Genomic DNA, 24,977 nt, shown 5'->3' with positions numbered 1-24,977 from the left:
ATGGTCCACAATCCGAGCAACAAAGTATACAGGGGGATAAATTAGTATCTGCTTAACAACATAAATGGCTTTGTAAAGTAATGTTCTGGGCCTGGGATGGGAGAAAACAAGCCTAATTTTTCAGGCAGTTTTATCTGAGGCCTACTTTTATCAATTACACAGTATTACGTTAGGCAACACGGAAAAAAAACATACCAGAGAATTTGCCAAGTTCACTTTTTATATCTAGACAGCTTCCTATTCAAACAGTTGCACTAGAGATGAACATTTAAGAAAATAATCACAGATAAATGAAGTCCGACCAGAGTGTCATCAGAACAATTTGTCGTTTTTTCATTCTTACAGTGCCTCCATTCAAATTTATGTTCATTTGGCTACTTTTCAACATCCAGCTTCCAAACACTGTTAGAGGAATTATTTTTATTATGGGTAATAACAATGCTACCTACAAGTATTCATTCCTTGTTTGCAATGTGTGTTTTCTGTTCCAAATACAGGTATGCCTGGTGTAGATCTGTTGAAAAGTCTCTTTCAGAAATAAATAGAAATTATTTGGAAAGTAAATATTTTAATTAAATTTGACTACAATTTCAGAGGAAAGTATCAAATTTTAGGGATATTTCCACAAACTACTTTGCTTTTCATTGGTATAGACTAACTTGGCAAATACAATTTTAATAGCTTTTATGCTTATATGAAATAATAGTATTTTGTGGAAGATGTATATCTAACCCTGTTTATTTGTATGTGACCTTTCCCTCTTTAAAGATGAATTTCCATTTACTGAATTACACTGAATTCTACTCTGACACCATTATGATGTCAACACACATCATCTGAGATTAAGCTCTTGAAGTTTAAATAAGCAAAAAAATAAAACTGCACATTTAGAAATTGTGTGTTTAAATACTGAACTTGAAATATTTAAGAATATGTGTCTTCAGAAAATGTCATATTAGGAGAGACGAAAAAAAAGTTAACTCACTAGTGCTTTGGGAATCAACATCTCAGGAAGCTCTCTGTGCTCTTCCTAGGACAGGGCAAAAGACTTGGAAGATTAATTAACTAATGCTTCAAAACTAATGTGTGTGAGTTAAAGTGCATTAACACTTGTGGACATTCATTCAGGACTAAAGTGGCTTTAATCTGCTGTAGCTTAATCCTTCTCAAAGGAGTTAGAACAAACCATGGTGACTTCATAACATCCATATAGGAATTTAATGCTCTTTAACTTTTGCACAATAACGTCATAAATTTAGTAAGATTTCCTATGTGCTCACTTTAGTAAACAAGCTTTTAGATGAAAAAGAAACCGTATCACTGCTGACCGCTTCTTCTAGGAGGTCTTGCAGTGCTCTTTGCTAATTGAAGATAAATTGTACTGTATTCTACCATGTTTAGGTAGCAATCATTGGGCTAGAAACTGAAGCAGACTGGACTTGCAGAGGCATAGAGAACAAAAGAGAGTCAAGACATGTATATGATTTTGCTTTGTTTCTGAACTGCAATGTGAACTTCTTGATCATACTGCCATCTCTTTTGCCTCTGATTCCCTAGCTATAAAATAGAACCACGTCTTACTTCCTATTCACTTGTTTCTGGTACAAATAATACTAATACAGACTTCCCACACAATAAATTTTCTCGTAGCTCATACATGTGCCCTGAATAGGGACTAGAAAAGATGAAATCCAGGCACAGGTGCAAGTCTGCAGTGCAGCTGTGATTTTCTACATATGTCTGATCAGCACAATTTAAAACTTTGGTTTACAAATGTAACATGTGATGGCAAGATTAGTTCACAATCCCTACAAATCAAAGCCACAAATTGGAACCAGATACCATGTGACACTAAGCTATTTCAATTACAGTTAAAAATCAATACATGTGGTCCTTTGACTTTTCTGACAATATTGCTCACATAGCACACATGAGCCTAACAGTGCAATTCATATGAGAGTTTCAAAAGATGACTCATTTATTCATATAGTCAATGATTTTTAAAGATGTTTTTTTTTCCCAGTCTTCTGGGGATGGTATTAGCGCTTTTATAAGGAAGGAATTCTACTCAAGCTGATCTTCCATAAAATTCTCAAAATAAACTAGAGAGCATGAAAATTTGCCTTATTTTATTTTCCTTGCACACTTTAAACCCAGAAAACATGAAATGCACCATATGCCCTGGTACTACCACAGGACGGGCATTATTACTCATTCCAGACTGCTCATACAGTCCTTATCTCTACCACTCCTCTGGGAAAAGTTTCTGAGAGCAGCTTAGCTATTTCAGGAGAACTCTGATCACAACATCAACTTGCACCAGAGAAATAAGTTTTAGGTCTGCTTAGCCAGTTCACCCCTGCTGTGTTTTCATAACTGTAACTTCTCCAGATACATCTTCAGTATTATTCATAACTGCATCATTTGGTGGTGTCATGCATGTTCCCCATTGTTTTACCACCTCTGAAAAATAAGAATACCCATTCATGACAGGTAATGCAGAGCAGCTCTGATTCCAGCAAGCTTAGAGCCCTCTTCTTTGCTTAGGTTGATCATTAAACAAGAAAAGATAACAAACTTATTCTTTGACCTATTATTTTGCTTCATATTGCTTCAATTCCTTAATTTTTTATTATTGCTTTTTCAATTTTTTATCAGATTCAGCCTGCTTCAGACACCTTCCTTCTCCACAAATTCTTTACTCCAGACTACAAAGTTCCAACAGCAAATGAGAAAGGACTGTAAATATTCAAATAAACATGAGTCTGACACCTAATTTTTAGTTACCATGATGCACACATGGAGTGTCTACACCTATTGTTGTTTTCCCATGTTTCTCCAAACTTCTACCATCAACAACTTTTTTAATCATTAATCATGAAACATTTATACAGACATCACAATTCTGGCAGCCTTGAGAACTTTCTTAACCCTACTTATGTTAATCTTTATCTTTAATAAGACCATAACATAAATAAATGCATGTGCTAATACTTCAGTGATGAATACTATAAACTACTTTTGCTTTTATCCGGCCAGTGCTCTAACTCCTCAGCTACTCATCTATCTGTCTGCTATTAAGGTCTCCTTCAAAGGAGATCCCTGTGGATGAAACATCCCAAAGACAGTAACTGCTACTGATATTTGGGTTAGTCAAGACACAGTTAAAACTAAAAACAACTGACTAAAAACTGTAGTTTTTAAACATACATATTACTATGGGACATAAGGTCCAGACAAAGGTACATCACACACTGAGGAGAATTTAAAGCATTGACAAAAGGAGAAGAGAAAGTGTACAGCTCCTTGAGTAAACAGTTGTTTATTAGCAAGTTAAATGTAAGAGTTCATTCCTTGTACAACCAAGGAAGATTTCCACATAATCACCAAAGGAAAAGAAACTTTGTCCCAATAAAGAGGTGGGCCAGAAAGTCTTGTCTACTAAAGGAAATAGGAGCTTTGAACAGCAAAGTATTAAAAAACTCTAGACCTTAAATGATAACACTTCTTTTTTGTGTGTTTACCATGGAAGTAATTTATCTTGACCCTAATTTATTATTACTTTTATACTCTGATTACAGTTTGACAGAGCAAGCCCATACAATGTGAAATACAATTTGAAGTTGATGGGGATCTTCACATACATCAGAGCTTGCCACACAGGATAAAGTAATGATTCTCTCTGTCTTCTGGGGATAGGACAAGAACAGCTGTGTATAAAGTGCTGTAAAGTAAATTTAGCCAAGAGAGTAGGAAAAAGCATTCAAGTTTGCTAAGCACTGGAAGAAATTGTTTTGGTTGACACAGAATACCAACCACTGGCTGACTGTAAGAAAATAAACAGCAGAAACTGTTCAGATGCTTTTTAATATTTTGTGCATTGAGCAGGACAGAGGACTAAATGACCTTACGGAATGTCTATTAACACTTTCTTCTATGATTTTTTTTTAAATGTGGTGCACCTATGAATTAGAACCACAAAGACTTGCACATCACTTTCTAGAACCTATCTTTTCCCAATTACAAGGGTAATACATTAGACCACTCCACCAGGCAGCCCCAGGAAAATGCTCTATAATACTGAAGTAGTTCTTTGCATGGAAATATGCACATACCACTTTACAATATTTCAAGAGGAGTCAGCAGCTCAGTAGATCACATTGTTATATTGTGTTATGATGAATGATGTTTTCATAACGATGTGACATGTCTAAATGACACAAAACTGGCTTCCTACCAAAAATGCAAAATCCTTTAGTTTTTTTAAAAATGGAAAACAGCCATTATCAGTTCTTATGGTAAATTTCTCTGCAAGAAAATGGCAGTAGACCAATTTAATACAAAGTATCCCCCAAGTCTGTAATTATTATAAAACAAGATCAAAGGATTTTAGAAGCAGAAAATGTTTCATAGAATAGTACGTAACTCCACATGTTGAAACTACCAAAATAGAATCAACACCATAACTGAAAATTGAATATCATCATGGAAGTTTTGGAAACACACAGAACATTTCCAAAACCCAGAACTTTTTCCCTCTATTAAGGTCAACTGGCACTCTTCCTCACTGCAAAAAAAAAAAAAAACAAAAAAAACCCAAAAAAACCCACAACAACTTTCAGGTAATTATACAATAAATAACTACTGTCTGACATAATTTGCTTTATCTAATGCATTAACATAAAAACGGCCAAAAATATTTTGGATAGCATGTTCTCCTTTCTTACAAATGCCTTACCCTGAGATTCTTTCCTCCTTGCAACTTTATAAGACTGCTAGATCTCTCTCAATGTCATGGGTTTTCATAAATACAATATAGCTTTTGGCTCTGAAACTGTACCTTGAAAAGTTGCCATGACAGCATGGAGGATTCTGTTCAGCTTGCAATCCTCAACAGACTATGCTGTTCCTTTCTTACCCAAGTCTCTTAGCACCTGCCCAGACATGCATTTGGCAATTTGATTAACTCCTATCATACATCAGCCATGTTTTCACGCATCATTCCTCCACGTGAATGAAACACTGTTTAGTATTTTGTTCTGGTAGCATGGTGGGGGTTTTTTTGTTTGTTTTGTTTTACAGCATATTACTGTATCCTCAGGTTTGAAAGGTGACAACAAAAAAATCTGTTGCAAAAGTAGAAGGTGGTATGACAAGTGATACTCCTCTGGATCCCTAAGAGTTAATTTTCCAGTCTCATATCTCTTCTCCAGTGCTTTGGCCCTTTACACTGACTTAGTAGCCTATTCCTAAAATGTCTTGGAGGAAAAAAGATAACAAAAGAAGTTGCACCAGGAGAGCTACTCAGTACTAGCTCATCTGTCCATGCAGTAGCTCATGTTTCAGGTTCCTGGGAGCCCCTGCCAAATCTTGACTCTGCTTCTTGTAGCATCTTGAAGAACAACAATAGAAGTGTCCCTATGTACTTTCAGCATGAGATTCTCTGTACATCAAGCAGTGAACTTAGTCTGGAGCTATAAATTCAACTCAGAATGAAATCAGCTCTGCTGCCACCATACATCAGGTTTATAAGCCAGACCATTTTAGGCACCAGAGGACTGCTTTAATTTAGCAAGTGTTTTTGAGATTGCATGCAACAATATTTATGAAAATAAGTTATTTTTGATTCAGAAAATATACTGTCTAGATTTCCTATGGGTCAAGATGGGATTTTTTCCTGAATCAGTCACCCAGCCCTAATTCTAATAGAATATCTCTGAATAGTTTTATACTAATAACTGCTCTGTAGAGACTCCTGAAATTATAATATATTAAAGACCCATCAGCCTATCAGAAGAACATGTAATTTTATGTTCATTACTTCTTGGTTCCTGACTACAGAATTTGGATGGTTGCACCTCAATTAAAAGTTGAATCAAAGTTAATATAATTTAAATAAAAACTTCAATAAAAAGTTAAAGTTCTGTTCTTAATAACATTAGTACCCTTTAATGACCGCTACGGTCATTACCACTAGATAACTGACCTTCTTGAACCTCTCTTCACATATAAACCTTTCTCCCAACACAGGCAATTATTTAGCAGTAATGAGTGCTCTGTAAGAGATTATTGTTTAACCAAGTACCTTGACACACTGCTTTTACCCCGTTATCTCTATTCTTCAACAAATGGTACATTTTTTCTATTGTAGGTTTTTCAGTTGTGAGTATAGAAGGCTGTGGTCTTACTCTTTCCAATGCAGAACTTCACCATATAATTGGCAACATTTCAGATATAATTAAAACCTTGAAAATTAGGGTGCTATGAAATAATGTTTGGGAGCTGCAACTATGGATCCGTAAAACAGAGCAGTTCTGAAGGCAGGTTTGAGATACTGAGGGATAATGAGGAACAAAGACAATAAATATTGTTGGGGATAAAAAGACACAATTCTTTAATGGCATGTGGAAAAAGGAGGTAATTAATTATAAGGAGCCTGAAATATTTGGGAGCATAATGGAAGCCAAAGGAAAAAGTGAATGGAAGAACAAATAAAGAGCAAGGAAAACAGGCACGACAAATTAAATTGGAGGGGGGACAGAATTTAATTTCATAAATTCAATTTTTGGCAGAGTCCTGGAAGCATTAAATGTTAAAGGATGCTACTGTAGAAGTGTGAATTACTGTTTCAATGAGCTCAAAAAGAACATGGAAGAGGGAACTGCTGATTTCTAACTCCAGCTGGCCTAACAATTCACACTGTAGCTGTGGGGAAGATTTCTTCCCCTCTTTGCCTTGGTTCCTTTCTCAGCAAAAATTACCTTTTCTCAAAAGGCATTATGATGTTTACATGTGCTGTGCTTCAAAAATACTGGGCATTAATAGTTACTAATGCCATTAAGCATGTCCTCTTCCTCAGTTTTTAATATAAGATTCATAAAACACCTTCCAATTTAAATTCTCAGGCTGAATTCTCAAGAATTTTGCACAAAGTCACTTAGAAACATCTTATTTATTTTTCCTAAAACAAGCCTTGCCTAAACAATTTAAGAGAGTGAGCATCTTCCAATCACTTTATTTTGAGTATTCTGACCACTCTTGTACCTCCCCACATGAATAATGTTATGGGCAGATTGTAAGCCTGAAGAATCTAGTAAAAATACCAGGGTGCTATACTTAGAGATAAGATAAAAAATGTCAGTTGTTTAAAGACTGCACTGCACAATCATACATTGCTTCCTCTATTTTGGCCCAAAACACAAGAAAAAAAGTAATTCCATATAATGCCTTAATCCAATATGCAGAAAAGAATAGCCTAAGTGAGACCTTTGCTCATTTAAAAGCAGTAAATATCTTTTAATGTCCTGGATGAATTCCCATCTGCTCTCCTTCCTTATAAAAAGGTGGGGGTACCATTTTCCTATTGCCAACACTGCTGCTATTTAGAAAAAAAGAGAGGAGAAATTTCTTCAAATTATTTTTTCACATTAATACTCCGTCTCCTCAAGCCTCAGCTTTTTTCATTGTGTAAGTGTTACATTGGTTGAGGATCCTCTATATTTTCTGAAAAAGAGGACAACAGAGAGAGAACAGGGAGAGGGCTTTCAAAGCAAACTTCTTATGACTTACCTTCTATCTTAAAAGACTTAAACTAGGTTCTTTTATTAATAAGAATACCACAGGATAGTATAATATTCTATTCAGTTCTGAAAAATACTACAGGTAGGACTGCAGTGTATAGTGCATTGTCAGCGAGACAGTTTACTACAATGGAAGAAAGTAGAGCAAGAAGGATTTTTTTATTTGTATAAAATATATTGTTCTTCCAGGCTGTAGTGAAATAGTTTCTATTTAATTGCAGAGAAATCCTAAGAAGGTTACAGCAGTGAAACATTAAAATTCTAAGGGCAACTAATAACATTAAAACTTTATAGCCCCAGATAGAATAATTTAGACAAAAACAACATGAACATATGTTTTGTGTAATAATAACAAACATTTATAGCTGTCAAGAGAGAAAAACACAGGTTTATGCACACCTTAATGGCGTGCATGGGTGAGCATGAGTATATTTAAAACATAATATATTACAAAATTGACAGCAGGCATGACTCTTCTGGGTACTATGTTAAATCAATGAATAAATTACCAAAAGTGTGTTGTGGCTGTTTGGATGTGTAATTGAGCTTAACGTATGTAGTGTTATTTCAAAAGAAACTGTTCAAGGAGTTTCTAGACCAATCCACTATGCATCTTTACTAAGCTGTTTACAAATAACAATAAATGAAACTGTCTCACAGTAGGAAGGAAGTTTAGTTATATACATTACGTAAATGGGAGAAAAGTTAATTTTAATATGTTTTTCGGGAATTAAAACCAAACTTATTATAATATTGCTAGCATTCACTGAATTTGAAATCAACATTATTCATGTTTAATTTTAGACTTATTTTAATTAGCTGATATTTTACAAATAAAAGCCTTTGTAGCAATACAGGTCAGGAATAAGTCTACTGAGCTAAATATGGATGCTTCATACAGTAACTGTCCTGAAGAATCAATGCCCAAATAAATGAACTAGCAAAAATATGAACTTAAATTTATTCTGTTTATTTTCATAATACATTTCCTGTCCAGTGTCTAAAAGCATTTTATTGCTTTAGAAAAGTATAAACTTTTTAACTCTATTGTTCTTGACTAATTAATATCAAAAAACCACAGATCTGCAAACTAACCCATTAATTGTCATATTGAGAAAAAAAATTCAGCACATACAACTGTTCCTTGTTTCAGGGCTGTTTCATCTTACTACACACAGAATTTTTAAAAAACAAATTGACCCTATTTTTTGCATCTTTCTTTATATTTTGCAGTTCTAGTATTACTTGGTTGTTATGCAGTGTTCTAACTCCTTGCATCTCAAATCTAACATAGAAATGGCTGCCTATACAAAGTAATTCAAATACTCAATAACCTTGTAGTCTCCAGGAAAATCTGCCATATCAACAGCAAGGACAGAAAGGACAAGCTGGCCCCAGTCACCTTCTTCTTGTCCCATTCCTCCAAACTGAAATGATGATCCTTGAACGTAAGCAATCATAAATACACCATTTTAACTTCTCTTGTGCATCATAGCTTTAAGTCAAAGTATTTCAGAACACGTGGTGCTGAGCTCTTAATCAGATCTGAACTTTTTCCTTTGCAATTTTCTTTGTCTTTTGCCAACATTTTTCTTAATTTTGTAAGGGATTATGTAGATTGACAGCATCAAACCTACTTGTGATTTTCTTAGGGCTCATAAACTCAAGGATTAAGGCATTCTGTGCTCAATGCCTGTGTCCTTTCTATAACATGACTGTAAATAGGAAAAATAGGATGAAGGAATGAAGTGTACATGCCCAGATGAGCTACCCTTTCTCTCTGGTGCGATGATGGTTCATAAAACATGCTGTGGGGCAATTATAAAAGAATATGGCATACCACCTGTCTTCTGGTCAGAAAACCCATTTTGTACCTAAAGCTGTCTTAGGTTAACTGTAATTAACATTTACAGCTGCCCATGAGATCCAGCAAAGTACACTACTACCACACATATTTTTGTTGCGCTTACTTTCAGGTGTTTAAGGAACAAATTTAAATTTCTAAATGTGATGCAGTCCCCACTGTATCTCCCACATTAGTTATACTACTTTGGGTAAGTATAATTATCAATAAATGAGCATCTTAAAGCATCTGAGATACTTCATTAAAAATCCAGGCAAAATACTAAAACAAAACAAAACAAACAAAAGAGCAAAAGAAGGTATTTCCTAAAAGTTACTAGACCTAACATATAAATGTACATGTGCTTTTAACATAAGCATCTTGCAGGCCTTTAATGTTAGTCTACATTTCAACAAAATTCTTGACTGAAAAATTTGTTGATTTTGTTTTTTACAAGGCAGATACACATAAAGAAGTCAGGTCACACAACACTCAAAGCCATATCCTGTTGCCTTCTAATAGGTTGGCTTAAAAAAACTGGCAAAATCGGTAACATCACTATGCATTTAAAGTTTAAGTGTAGTCAAGTATACTATGCCACAAAACATTTAAGAATGAGTCAGTTTGAAAATGCAGGATGTCCAAGTAGATTTTTCCTTCAAACATTGTTTTACCTGATTTCTCTTTTGCAACCACCCCCATGAAGAATAGAGGTTTAAAGTACACAGCTGAGACTAGAACTGAAAGATACTAAAAGTTAAATCATTGCTGGAAGATGTTCTGAAAGACTAAAACAAGAAGTGAATTGGAAAAAATACAAAGTGAAATGCCACCAAATCATGCTGAGTATAGAAGTAATTAAAATAATTTTAAAAGAATAAAAGCATGAAGAAGATAAAATTTACCTTTATCTCATAGTATCTTTGTTCACATCAATGTTTCTTTTGTTCTCTATTACACACTTAATCACTCTTGGACATCAACCATAACAGAAAAAACTCAAATACCTAACTGATAATTAAGCACAGTAATATTTATAAGAAGTTAGTTTATTCTGTAGATAGGAGCATTAAATTAATGCAAAAATACAATGAAAGTAAAATTTCTTTTCAAAGATCAGAGGAGTGCCATGCCAGTCAGTCTTTAATGGAATAAAGCAGTAATTTCTGTTTTCAGACCAGTAATATAAGTTTAATAAAATGACAAAGTTAGAATGTTATTAACAGAAGCAACAATCTTTAGAGATGACAATTGACAGCAGTGTCCCTATTGAGCTGTCCTATTTAAAGTACAAGATTTCTACAAGACTACATCAAAAGGGAAAAATTAGATTTTCAAACATGATTTTTTTCAAAAGCAAAACATGGTGGAACAGTCTGGCACAAAAAGAAAAAAAAGCATCTCAGTACAGAAGGCAATCTTAGTTTACTCCTCTAAATCCTGCATGACCAGAGGTAATTAGGATGGGACATGTGAGATTATACTGCATTGCTATTACCAGAGCTGGGAAAAAAATAGACTAGTGGAGTTAGAAGATGATAAACTTGTAAGCCCAACACCTAGATCTTATGCCTCATCATCTTATCAAGCCAAAATATTTATCATTGTGATGACTGGTAAACAACACATGGGTAGAAGACACATTCAGGCTTTACCATTCAATCTAACCAGCACCACGTTTGTCACAAGTCAGGTATGATGCCTGTGGAGCACCAGACTTTCTGTCCCCCTGCCCTGCCAGCGGGGGCTGACACAGCAGTGAACTTTGAGAGTCTCCCCATGCACTCCTGTACTATATTCCACTTGTGATCCTGCTGAATTCCTCAACTGTTCTGAGGAGCAACAGATGACATGGAGGGAGAGGGAGTGGGAATAAGAGATGAGAAAGGAAACTAAACTGAAAAGATCTGAATTTCAACTAATTTGTTTCATTGGTCAAATTCAACCACAAACTTCTTTTACCAAGGCATTTTTAGACAGCTAGGATTTCTTCTTTTCACTTGCTTATTTATTAATTTATTTTAGTGTGTTCCATCAACTTCTGAACTCAAACTCACAAATATATTTTTAAAAAGCTGTGTTCTAAAACCCTGAATGAGCTCACGGAATTCTGACCCTTACACAGAAGTAGAAAAGTAACAGCTCTGACAGGCTACCCTAAAAATTTCTGCTTTAGACTGGGAGATGGTAACTTTTCAGTAAAATAAATGAGTATTTGTCTGTGCATGTTACTAAAAATTATTAAATGTGGATTTTTCTAGAAATCTGAGAAGCACATGAAGCAACAGGGAGATATGAATAGGTGAAAGCCCCAACAATATTCACTCCTGAAAATATGTTCTATTAAAAATAAAATAAAAAAAATGCACTAATATCACTGTGTAGAGAAAGTAGAAAGGACGGATACTGGCAAAATAGGAAACCACAGTCCTTGAGTGTTTAATACTTTGTTTATGTCACTTAAGGTAGATGTATTCATACGAATATATACTCAATGCCCTTGTGTTTTTATATTTTCAAATACAGGCCAAACCCAAATGGGTTTTTGCCTAAGTAAAACTTGTCAGAGTTGGTCCACTTGCACAGGGGAAGTAACAACAGCCTAACATATTTTCAGAATTTCAGGCAATAATGTTCAAATTCAAATAGCATTATGATAAAATTAGCCCCTTGGGCGTATGCTGGTTTAAATATCTGTTCTCATCAAGTTCTCAGTCTGCACTTGTTCTCAGAGGAGAGATTTAGATTTAAAATATCTTTCAAACTGAACTTGATCTATGTTCTAATAGAAAGTAGCCCTTCTCATTCCTGAAGCAAAAAGTCATAATTTCTTTGCTAACTATGTAAGCACAACTGCTTCTACTAACAGAGATGGATGTTAAAAAGGCAATAGTTGCCAAAAGTAATCAATATAAAAATATTTAAAATTTCCAACGTGTAAAAATTGTAGAAGCATATTATAAGTACCACAGATACCTCAGAGTACTTTTCACACCTTCAAATCAAATATGACTTTTGATATTTATGCAGTAAATTTTATAATATGCTGGTTTAAAAAGCACCTATGTTTCACAACAGGATTGAATATTATGCTTAACAGTAGATACAATTTAGCTGCAAAAAATATAATGTTTAAAGTGTGGCTCTCTTGTTTTTAAACTTAGCAGCAAGCTAAATAAAACATGGATAAGGTTACTGTCAGATTCAAGGAAAAAAAATTAAGATCTCTGTTACTTTTCAGAAAATTGGCTTTTTAAAATTTATTAAAATTATTTTAGATGCTATGAAAACAATACTGTTATGTAGAATTTGCTGGAGATTGATGGATATATAAGAAAAAAATCTCTCTGAGGTAAAATGGGACCAAAATTTGCTCGACCAAGTCTTTAGGGACGTCATTACTTGAAAAACTAGAAAAATATTTAGTTAACTTATGATATAGAGAAGTTTCCTCCAGCCCATATAAAGCATACAATTAAGAACTCAAGAGAAACAGCTTCCAGTAAACAATGGTGAATCTACCAGGTGGAACCTGACAAGTCTAGCAGCTCTTTGCCTTTTTCTGTTGTTGTTTTGTTTGTTTGTTTTGTTTTGTTTTTGTGCACCTTTGATGTTTTGATTCGATCATTCCAGAAAAGAACTATGACTATTTGAACAAAAGAAACATTTTCAAAATAGAGTTCTTGTAGATATGTAACTATTAAAATCTTCTATCAGCTAAAAATTACTTCCAAAAGAGTGGTCTAGTGTTACAAGCCCACCTGCATAATCCTGCACCTTAGTCAGACAGTATCATGCAACAAAAATTTAGTTATTATTGCAACATTTTACCCTCAAAACACTGAGTTAGATTCATCCCACAAGCCTCAGTAATACAGACTGTGAATTTCCAGCCAGTCAAGAGAAAGGCGTTTGGGAAGAACCTGCATCTTCTCTCCCTTTGAAGCAGCCAACCACCACCACAACCCACAATGGGCTCCCAGAGGCAAATGAGGACGCTACCTATGACATTCACAGCCTTTCTTGGAAGTTGCCAGCTGTGTAAATCCCTATGAACAGCCAGATGACATGCAACATTCTCCCTCTGGAAAAGGAACAATAGTTCTGACCCCTGCTTCTCTCAGGGTATGTTGAGGAGTAAGCGAGAGTAAGCCCTTGTAAAAGAGCTGAGCAAGCTTCAGTTTGCTTATGCCTATGTTTGGTAAAAAGCCATGGTCTATTAACACAAAAAATCATATTTTATCATCTTGGAAATGGAAAATCACCCAAAAATTACTAGCTCAGTTCAAGTATTTTAACAAAGCAAGAACTTGTTCAGCTACATAATTCCTTTACTCAAGGACAGTTATAAAATAAAAGACAGAAGAATCTTGGCAGTTTTATGAATATTATTCTGTATGAAACATCAACTTATGATTATATACATTTAGAAGCTTAGAGGAAACATTCTGTGCATGAGATACTACCTGATTACTTTGGCTTTGCCGGGGTTTTTGAAAGCTTCTGCCTTAGCTGAAGATAATTTTGCTTCAAAGTATGATGAGTCACAAATTCTTGTCAACTGGTTTTGCCAATAAAAACCCCTGTATCAGAAACAGTACTAAAACTCTGTTTTCTTTCTATCTATACTAAAATTATCACACAAAATATTTCAGATAATTCTGAGTCTGATACAGTACTACAGTCAACAAAGTTTTTCTGCTCAGTTGCCAGAGTCACATCTTTTATGTCCTTCAGTAGATCCCTTTCTTGTTTCCTCAACAAAGACTTACTGTAAGTCAGTCTCATTCAATAATCCATATTTAGATTCTCCTTTTAACAATGCTAGTTTCTGCTTCTAAACTTATTTTAAACCACCCTTCCTTTTACTCCTTCACTCTAAAATGGTGTGTAGAATTATGATGTCATCTCTCAAATCCTTCCTGAAAATACTTTTGGTTACAATGGTTGCTAGGTCTGTGCATAGTCTAGATGATGTCTGTAACACTAAAATTACACAACCTATAAACCAAGGTATTAAAAACCAGAAAACTGAGGAACTTGAAGTGTCTAACTGTGCTAAAAGACACAAACTTTCCTTCCTCTTGCTTTCTATTTATGTTCTTTTCATAGTTACATCAACATAGCTTGTTTTGATTTGCTTGGAAATTCTTAATTAATGTTTTCAATCCTATATTTGGATAACAATTAATATCAAAAGAACTCATGTTCCACATTCTTCAGGAAAAGCATTAAAAGACAGGCTTATTCCACACAAAACCAAAATTATGTCTATTAATTTACAGAAGGATTTTGTTAATATGACTCTCCTTTATATCTCATTGGCCAACTCATACATGGTTCAAATCTCCACCACAGAAGCTGACATATCAAGACTACTGTAATGCCATATACTGACATACCTAAAGCCAAGCAAAATAATAATTGTAATTAATTTTTCCTTGTACAGAAGAATTAACAGCATCATTTGTACTTAAGACTGAGATGACAGTATCTTTAGTCTAGATTTCAAAGTTTCCAAAAATTCAGAATTGAAATATCACATTAATGCTTTTAAACTGTTCAGTATTATAATGACAGTATTTATATACAGATAGCATTTTAAGTATTAAACAATACAAGACTATGCCTCAATGGCAACATATCAGAGCCTTCTGTTCTAATTACAGGAAAGCACTTCCCTATTACCATCTTTGAAACAGTGAATGGTGAACTGTGGACTTGCTGTAATACTTTTCAGCACAGAAATACATTGCGGGATATTATAAAGTGTTGTTTTCACTAGTAAAAGGTAACAACTATTTAACTGTGCCCAAGACTATCCAATTGTTCTGAACAGAAGAGACTAACACATGCAGCTGAAACTGCAAAGAATTAAGGTGGCAGATGGTAATTACTGATACTGGAAGTAAGCCTGGGTTAAGGTGGTTAGAACTTCAGTTTAATGTCTCATCTATGAGGTGCTGCACTCATGAGATAAAACTCTCTCATATTTAGATGGGAATGTGGCTCATTATGGACACATTAGAGGGAAAAATTACTTCTTCTAAAGCACAAACATCAACTTTTCTTGTACACTTCTTTCCCCAAAAAAAGACTTCATTAAGCCATAAGACAACAATAGGCCAGAATGGCATGTGTATCACTAGATGAAAAACCCTTTCCATATGTCTGTGCATCAGAGATGAAAGTCTTATTTCCATTTCATTATTTTTTCAAATTGTTAGTGAATAAGTAATGACTATTTATTTGATACTTTATTCTACAGTATTATGAACATGAGACACAGGATTTAATTCACAAGTCTGATCCTGAGATTTTGCATGTGGAAAAACACAGCAAGAGAGACGGTAAGTCAAATAAACAAATTCAATTTGAGATGAAAAGTTTCAAAATTCTGCTGCAATTTAAGTACCTCCAGCAAGCTAAGTAAAATGATCCTTCTAGCATATGTTATTCCTGCCCTTCCACTCACTAGAAGCAAGTGAAGGAGAAGAGAATGAAGGCCAGTTACATATGCCATTTGACAACATCAAAGCACTACCCACTACAATAATACATGCAATACCCCAATTGCATATATTGGACACCAGAAACACAGTTTTCAAAGTGGTTATGTAAGTAAAAATACTGTATTCTGAAATCATGGAATCTGTTATCTGTTGATAATACTTAAATCTGTCTCAGCAATAAACTTTCCCTGTTTTAAAACAATTAAAGACATCAGAAAAAAATACTGATATGTTGCTTTTAATAGTACAGCCTATGCACCATATTCATGAAATACAGAGTGGATAAAAGACACTGAGGAAAAGAAAATTATCTACTCACACTAATCACAAAGACGCCAAAACACTTCATTTGTATATTCCTTTTACATCAAAGTATTAATCTAAATGTGGTAGTCATAGCAGCCTGATTAGATGGCCAGAACAAGTTACAGGTCTGAAGTAAAAAAGACTGCTAACATTCTCTAAACTTTGTCCTGCCTTGTTGCCCATTTCACAAACTTATCTTCGTATGAAAACACTGAGCAGGAAATAATTGTTCTGACCTGTGGTGTTTAGTTCTAGCCACAGGTCTGAGGCCAGTGTTACTATAAAGCTGTCTGTGAAGCAGCATTCCCAGAATCCCAAATAATGATCGATACTGAACAGCTTCACCAAGTTTTCAATTTTTAAATGAAAATTACTTTTCTGTGTACTGAAGATTGTTTGTTTGGAATGATTGCAAAAGCTGTAAAATTATATGCAACTGAGTGGGAAATGATCCTGGAAGTGTGCGATGTTTAATTACATATCAAGAGGAAATTACACAGGTTTTCTTTTTCCCTTTATACAAAGGTTCGTTTAACCACTTCAGATTCTGTTCCTGAACCACCTACTATTTCTGATACTTTCAGTTTACTTTGTTAAATGTCATTTTTTACCTCCTCCTCCAATACTCTTCAAATCCTGACTGTTTCTAACCTTAACCCACTGACAAGTCAATTTTAAAGTTAACACATTCTTCCCAGGACTGTTTTTACCTAGAACAACTAAGTCAGATTTCAATGGTCTACATATGAAGTCCAGTGTCTTAACCAGTTACATGCTTAGTTTTCTGAAGCTGTAATGGGAAAAAAGAAATGCTTTCCAGTAATAAAGGAATTATTATTATGGAAAAAAACATGTCCAGAAGTACAAACTATATATATATATATATTTGCAGATTATACCATTATTATTTTGACCTACCAGCCTTTAAGTTCTGATGCTATATTCTGAACAGGTAGCAAAACAGCCCATGAAATTTAATTCAAACATTTACTTGCAGAACAAAAATATCCAGATCTCAAAAATTATAGTAATGAACTAACTGTACAAATGCATGCTGGGAGCACAACTTGCAACTGACACCAAGAATAATATTCTGTACAATGTTCAGTGAAGGAGAATGTGTATAATGGGCAAATGCTTTTAAGATTTGTATGCTTTTAAAGGACATCAGTTACAAGACTAATTTGCAGGTTCTTCAGAAAGCAATGAAATTTTCCACCAAACTATGAGCTAAATAGATCAGGGTAATATTCAGGTATTTACACTCATGGCCACTGGATATGAAAGTAAATCATATTGTTTTTCAATACCACTCTTTATTGTTTATTTAAAGCAATACTCTTCCAGTACTCTTTTTGTGATGGAAAAGTCACCCAATTTAAGAAATCACTTACAAAACAAGTGGTCTCAGACACCTTCAGAAGGTGAAAAAATAAAAAATACATACATATATGAAACTATTCCTCTTATTTTCCAGATATCTTAGAATATTACAATTTCTATCGAAAGCTAACATATACTGTTGCTAAATGTCTCAAGAGTCAGAAAAACAGTCAGGTGTATTGCACGTCTCACGTACTACTCATACTGTTAGATCAGTATATGTTGGAATATGTAATTTTTAAAGGCACTTCTCAATGAAGTAAGAAGGAAAAAACTTCATATCCTTCAATTTAAACTGAATACAGTCATCAATTCTTCATTTATAAAAATTACAGAATAATAGTTTCAGTAAATACTTAGAGAACTCACTGTTTTCCTAAGATTTTACAGAGGATGCAATATATTAGAAGAGCTTAGGTATCAGGAATGTTTAAAATCAATCCTAAATCTTCTGTGGCAATCACTATAAGCCACTATGAAACTTAGATACAATAAAATGAAAATTTTCCTAAGCAAAATCTGAATTCTTGGCTACAAATGTTGACAATATATTTCTAGAGTTCAGAACATCCCTTTCCCCCTCCCATTCTTCACTTCTCTCATTAAAGATGCCACAGTGCTATGAAAACATGTTTTAAAAAGTCCTAAGGGAAAAGTTTCCTAGGGTCTTTGAAATTCCTCCTTTTCCTATTTCTTTACAGATTTCTAACACCAACACTGTTCCTGTAGTTTCTCAAAAAAGGCAAAAATAAAAATAACCTCTAGGTATAATCTTTCGATTTTCTATTACACTTCTCAGGTTCTTTTTGGTTTTTGAAATAAGTGCAAACCAAAATGGACAGCTATATTATTAGCTGCATTTTAGTTTTAGTTAATCTTTTAGTGTGAAGAAGTACATGGTATTCGACTGCGCTGCTGCACGTACTTACAAAAATCACTGAAATAACCTGAAAATACTTTTAGTTTGTTTTTTTGTATGTTCTTTCTCTAAATTTAGGGGCACAAACAAAACCCCAAAACCACAAACAAGCATTGCTTCAGTTTCCTATCTCTATGATAAAAAGAACAGGGCAAGGAGCTATCACCTATTTATATAAGAGATTTACTGCAATATAAACCTTGGCTCCATTTCTCCCTTTTCAAGCAAATATTTGAATATAATCACTCCAAGCTATGGATTCCACAATTTTCACCTCAAAATCCAGCTGGACTTCAGAATACTTGTTACATGGTAATTTTGATTAAGCAGGTAAATGTTTGGCCACAGATAAGCCAAAAAGTTCAGAGATAAGGGATCATATTACTGGCAAGCTAAAACCTTAGCTTTGAGCTAGTCTGTTTAGTTAACAGACCCCATTATGAAATCAAGTGTTTTTCCACCACCTATTTCCTAAAGCAGGAGCTATATGGCCCATAAGCACTTTCCATCCTGCAAGTGATGAGGGATATCAGTTAAAATTCTGTCTCCTACATATATGTGTTTCCCTGTTTTTTGTTTTATTTTTTTCCTTGACTCTTCCTCCATCTCTAAGACAACTCTTGCTATGTAGAATTATGGTAAGAAATCACCAGAACTTTTCATGCAATCACAGCCAACAGTCACCCTACAAACTACTCTCTTGGAAGCACTGAATACCAGTGCTAAGAATTGTCTTGCATCAGAACCAGAAAACCCACTCAGCACAACCATGTCTGTTGTTTCCAGAAACAGAAACCATGAATTTTTCTAAACATTTCAGCAAATGCATGCCAAGACATTGAGTTACTGGATTTTCTCCTCAATATTCTTTGCTTAAGAAACAACTGCTTACAACTGATGGTGATGAAAGATCATGAACCTAAACCAGAAGTTTCTATTGTGTGTAATATCACTACACTGCTTGCACCAAGTTGAATAAACACAGCCTGTATTTAAAATGATCTTACAAATACTAAGTTTGGCAACAGATAACTACTATATCCCTCTTTAATAATTAATATCCACAGAATTATGACAGGTGTCAATAACTTACTCTTAAAGTACTTGTATTCAACACAACCACTATTATGAACAACTTAAACTTGGAGCTAAAAGATTTGTGGAAAGGCATATGACCTTCTTCCTACTGCAATGGCCATCCCCTAATTAAGCAATGCATCTGATAGTCATTAACAGGAATGAGATAATGAATCACTTTCTCTCTTCTTTGTTAATTTGCTGTAACCAAGCGGCTAATGGATGTCAGAGCTGAGTGATTGCACTGATTATAGTGATTTATAGTTGCAACAAAACAATTTAAAAGCATTCTGATTATTCATGTTAAAGATGCTTTATGTTTTGTTTACTAAATGTTTTATGTTCCCCCTCATGCCCCTCTACACACAATAAGACAGGTCTTGCTGGAAACCTTGAAAGTTCTAAGATTTTTTTTTATTGTTTCAGAGTAAGGCATTTCATTTTGTTTATAAAAAAAAGTTTACCCAGTAGAAATGAAAAGCCTTAGGGTGGAAAGAAAACTTCAGTGGTGCCTAGTTCAAAAGAAGACGGAAATAAGAGGAAATAAGGCAAACTTCAAGCCACTTACCTTAGGGCTCCCAGTCCCTTCCTCATTCTCTGCAGACACATCAGTAGCCAGTATCTCTGCTTTGATGATATCCAGAGCCCTAAGAATCCAGCTGTGTTGCCGTTTGATTTGCCTCTGTAGTTCCTTCCATTGACTTGCAATCATCTGCAGCATGTCCTTTAGTCCTTCTCCAAAATGAAGGGGGAAAAATAAAAGCTGTAAACTCAACAGCATCTTTAAATATCATCCTTTATTCAAATAATTAGCAGGATATTTTAAATAATAAATGCAACAAGAGTTTTAATGTGCAAATGCAAAACAATGCTATAGAGACAAACACTTCTTTTAGCCGTCATGTTAAATTCATGTTAAATTTTGATTGACTTTCAGCTGACAATTTCAAGAGAAAAATTCCACATAAACTGTCATTTCTCTGCAGTAGGGAACACTGGTAATCTCTTCCTCTAATATACAGTCTTTGTCTTGAAGCATTTTGTAATCCTCCAAAGACATTTTCCTTACCTCCAATTCCTTTAAATACTTCCTGTAATTTACACATTACTGTTTCCTACATCTATGATGACATGCAGTACCCTCCTTAGCTATGGCTTCTCTGTCTTTTTGGAACTATACATAGAAGTCAGTAATTTCCTATAGCTTTCATGTTACACAGATACGTCTGATGCTGCAAAACAACAGAGGCACACATATAACATGATGCGAAAAGAGTACAGCAAAGAATAACTTTGACTTGGATGAAAATCATGTTAAGTAGGCCAAAATTAAGGTGGCATTCCATAGCAGTATATGCTGATTAAAACCCTATTAGCAGACAAGTCACGCAAACATCTAAAAATATAGGTGGTAGGAATAAAGGAAAATCAGTATATCTCTTTCTCCCTCCTCTCAATTTAAGGCCTCTGAAGAAAAAGACAAGCCTAACCAAAGGAAAGAGGTATTTTTAATTTTAATCTAGTCCTCATAAATATATTTAAATCAACATAAGAATTAATTTAAGTGGTAAAATAAAGCTTTACCATTGCAATTACTCATGCAGAGTATGTAAATACATATATATATATGTATATATATATATATATATTTGAAATCCTAGTTCATTATCTTAATGTTATTTCCATAGCACCTACATCAAAGAATATGTCAGTGTGAAGTTTTCAGTGATGTGATTTCAATTGAAACTCAGTCGAACAGCAAGACCAAAATAAAATGACAGACTATTTGCAGGCAGTATTTCATTTTATAAGTATCACTGCATTGTATGCAGTATATGAAACATTTATAAATCTTGAAGGTCAATCTGATAATGTAAATATTAATAATACATAAGGAAGTGAATATATGCAGTAATTTACAGCAATGCTTCTTCATTCTTTAATAGTCTGGAGACATAAAGACTTGAAATATTTCAGAAGAATTTACCTGATTTGTGAGATACAATAAGCTCAAGAAGTTGGCGTCCTTCCTCTACCACTGCTTCTTTTAAAGCACAGTGGCTATCTACATTCAACTTAAAACTCTGCAAAAATAAAAGGAGAAAAAAAAAAGAGAGAGAAGGAGAAAAACCTCAGTATCAAACACTAGAGAGGCAGTTATAAAACACACATACAAAATTACTTGCTGTTTTTTATCAAGAACCACATCCCAATTCGCCCAATAGCCAAACTAATTTGTGACACTAAAAGCTATTGATATTTTGTATCTGGGCTTAAAATGTTTCCATTAGATCAGCAAAGTGCACCTCTGTTGAAACAGCTGACAAATCTAGACATTCATTAGGTTTTATGAAAAGTCACAACCCGTAGGCTATATCTGGAGTAACAGTGTTCTATAAAATACACTAAATTTATGCCACCACATATGAGCTCTGTTTTTTTCAGAGTTCATTGAAATGTTGGTGATAGAACTATTTATGAAACCATAAAAAAATTACAGCATTGAATATATTGGCCTTATGTGCACTTATACAAATCTATTAATACTGTGCTCTGAGTTAACTCATATCCATTTTCAAAGAACAAATCAGTCTGCTTTAGATCTCTGCATTCCTAATTTGTAAAGCAACTATTTTTCAACCTTTTTTTCCCTAATATTTTTAGCAGTCTGCAAAGGATCTCTGTTTTAACAGTCAATGAAATATTTTATTTCTTTTTTTATTAGTATCTATTTTTACAAATCGCATTAAGATCTAGTAATAAAGGAACTGGAAACATGATCTACTATATGTTATACCATTTAATACACCAATGATAACTCTGATAAATTTTTTAATCATTTTCCAGACCTTCTCACTTTCTTGCCTGTAAGAAAAAGAAATACAATACAATAGGGAAAAGGATACTTGCTGCATTTAATCATAAATTGTGTGCAGACCTAAGTGCATACAGGCAACACATTTTCTCTTTGAAATGTCTATGGAATAAATGGAAACAATATTTGACCACTTGGAGAAAAAGAGCTTTTCCTTCTCTTGGGAATAAGTTAACTGGCAGAGATGAAAGCAGACTTTGCAAGTGCACATTCATAGCTTCTGTTTTTTATAAAACTTTATACTTCTTCAAGTGGTAGTGACCATGCTAGAAATGGAGTGATAGGTACCACAGAATACTCAAAAGCTCTCAATTCTTAAGGAAGCAACCATTTTCTTTCTTTCCTAACCCTTGCAGTCAGGTTGATTGGCATAGCGAAAAAAGATATTGCCAGAACAGTAATAAAATACAGTACTTCTACTGTACTGTTTCATGGTTGAAAAAGGCATGTTGCTCAGACAGAGTCTTAACAGTCTTTCAGGCAGCATTGTACCTGAAAGTGACAGAATTTTTTTGAGCAATAATAAACAAATAAAAAGCAATAAACAGAAATTTTGCTACATTTAGCATTTTGGTGACCTCCATAATCCTTATGGGGACATCTGAATACACTATTTTGTACCAGCTCTCAAACAACTGGGCCAGTCAAGAGAAGTTAAAAAGGAAAAAAGATGCCTAGTTTATGTCTGTCCCTTTCTTAAATCCAGAATTTTATGAACCCAAATCTAGAAGTTCTTTTTCTTTCATAAGAGCGTGTCTGAAAAAGCACTGACAATATTTAATTTACTGTTTACTTAAAACAGGCTTGCACTGAATAGTTTGTAATCATGCACTTCACAGGAAATGCACTATGCGTGTGCCTCACACAGCAAAAGAGAACCTAAAGGACCTGAGAGTAGGTTGTGTAATTTCATATAATTGAAGTTGAGTGTAGATGCAGCTGGATGTGGCAGTGTCTCAAGATGATGTGGATGTGTTTGATAGGAAAAAAGGAAAAGATGAGGTATTCTCCTTCATTAGGAAAAAAGAAGAGACTTGCAGTCCTAGAAAAGATTCATTTAACATAACGCACCACATACTACAATACAGCTTGATTTTCAGGTGCACCTATTAACCAGTAATAATGTTAAACTGAAGAAGCAAAGTAAGATGAATAAAGATGGGGCCAAACTTTTGGTTTCTGACTAGCAATATTCTCCTTGTGCAAAATTTGTATTTTATGGATAAATTACGAATGGCACAAATGCCATGAACACACATGAAATTTAGCAGAAATAAAATTTTCCCAGCAGAGAAGCAGCATGTCATGGTTTAACCCAGAAATAAAATTTTCCCAGCAAAGAAGCAGCATGTCATGGTTTAACCCAAGCCAGCAACTAAGCAACACACACAGCCTCTCACTTACTCCCCACTCAGTGGGATGGGGAAAAGAATCAGAAGGGTAAAAGCAAGAAAATTTGTGGGCTAAGCTAAAGACACTTTTATAGGAAAAGCAAACTGTGCACACACACAAAGCAAAATGAGAAATTCATTCACCACTTCCCATGGGCAGGAAGGTGTTCAGCCATCACCAGGAAAGGAGGGCTTTATCACACATAATGGTATCTTGGGAAGACAAATTCTGTAACTCCAAACATCCTCCACTTCCACTTTCTTCACCCATATTTAGGTACTGAGCATAATGTCACAAAGTATGGAACACCCCTTTAGTCACTCAAGGTCAGTTGTCACAGCTGTATCCAACTCCTTGTGCAGCCCCAGCCTACTTGCTGGTGCAGTGGTACAAGCAGAAAAAGCCCTGGTTCTGTGCAAGCACTGTACAGCAGTAACTGAAACATCTCTGTATTATCAACACAAATCTGTAATATAGCCCCATACTACCTACTATGAAGAAAATTAACTATATCCGAGACAAAATCAGCACACATTGAAAGGAGAGAACCGTTCACATAAGTATAAATAAACAGAAGAAAATGTTGATGTAGTGTAGTATGAGTTTTGAATTTAGAATTATGTATGTATATATAATTTCTAGTACTTTCCTAAGGAAAAAGAACTGGACAAGGAAGAGTGGAAGGAATAGCCCTCAGCCAAAGTTCAACATTTCTCATATCTGACGGGCTGAAAATGTGACACATGAAAAAGACAAGAGTTAAAGATGTAACAAGTATTATATGTATATACAATGGAGAAATGCAAATTTGCACAGCTAAAGATAAAATCAGACCAAATATTTGGAATGAAGGAAGACTTTCAAACACAGAAGTCCTCTCCCATCCTGGATATTTCCTGTTCCCTACTGTTTACTTATGGCATTTGGAAAATTGTAACTCTAACAGCGTGTGACTCAGGTACTCTGTTCCCCTCCTCCTTTGATCTTTCCTGATAATGAATGGAGCCTTTGCATGTGAAGAGAGGAAAGAAGAGGAGGGAAGTCAATTAATCAAAGCCATTTTTCCGGGCACATTTGCAGCTATAGAGCA

General features: G+C 34.5%; 1 protein-coding gene across 1 annotated transcript in view; it reads right to left on the bottom strand.

Annotated features, from left to right (window-relative positions):
- The window catches only part of AKAP6 (A-kinase anchoring protein 6), a 203,896-nt gene that overhangs the window by 108,852 nt on the left and 70,067 nt on the right, over positions 1 to 24,977 (bottom strand). The window contains exons 5-6 of the mRNA XM_062494828.1: positions 21,608 to 21,704; positions 20,189 to 20,355 (exon numbers count right to left, since the gene is read on the bottom strand). Of these exons, the coding sequence (XP_062350812.1) occupies positions 20,189 to 20,355; positions 21,608 to 21,704 (264 nt within the window). The remainder of the gene's footprint in view (positions 1 to 20,188; positions 20,356 to 21,607; positions 21,705 to 24,977) is intronic.

This window comes from Cinclus cinclus, chromosome 6 (genome assembly GCF_963662255.1).
Source record: "Cinclus cinclus chromosome 6, bCinCin1.1, whole genome shotgun sequence".
In the NCBI taxonomy this organism is placed as follows: domain Eukaryota; kingdom Metazoa; phylum Chordata; class Aves; order Passeriformes; family Cinclidae; genus Cinclus; species Cinclus cinclus.
The sequence above is the reverse complement of the archived record's forward strand: the minus strand, read 5'-3'. Positions and strand labels throughout refer to the sequence as shown.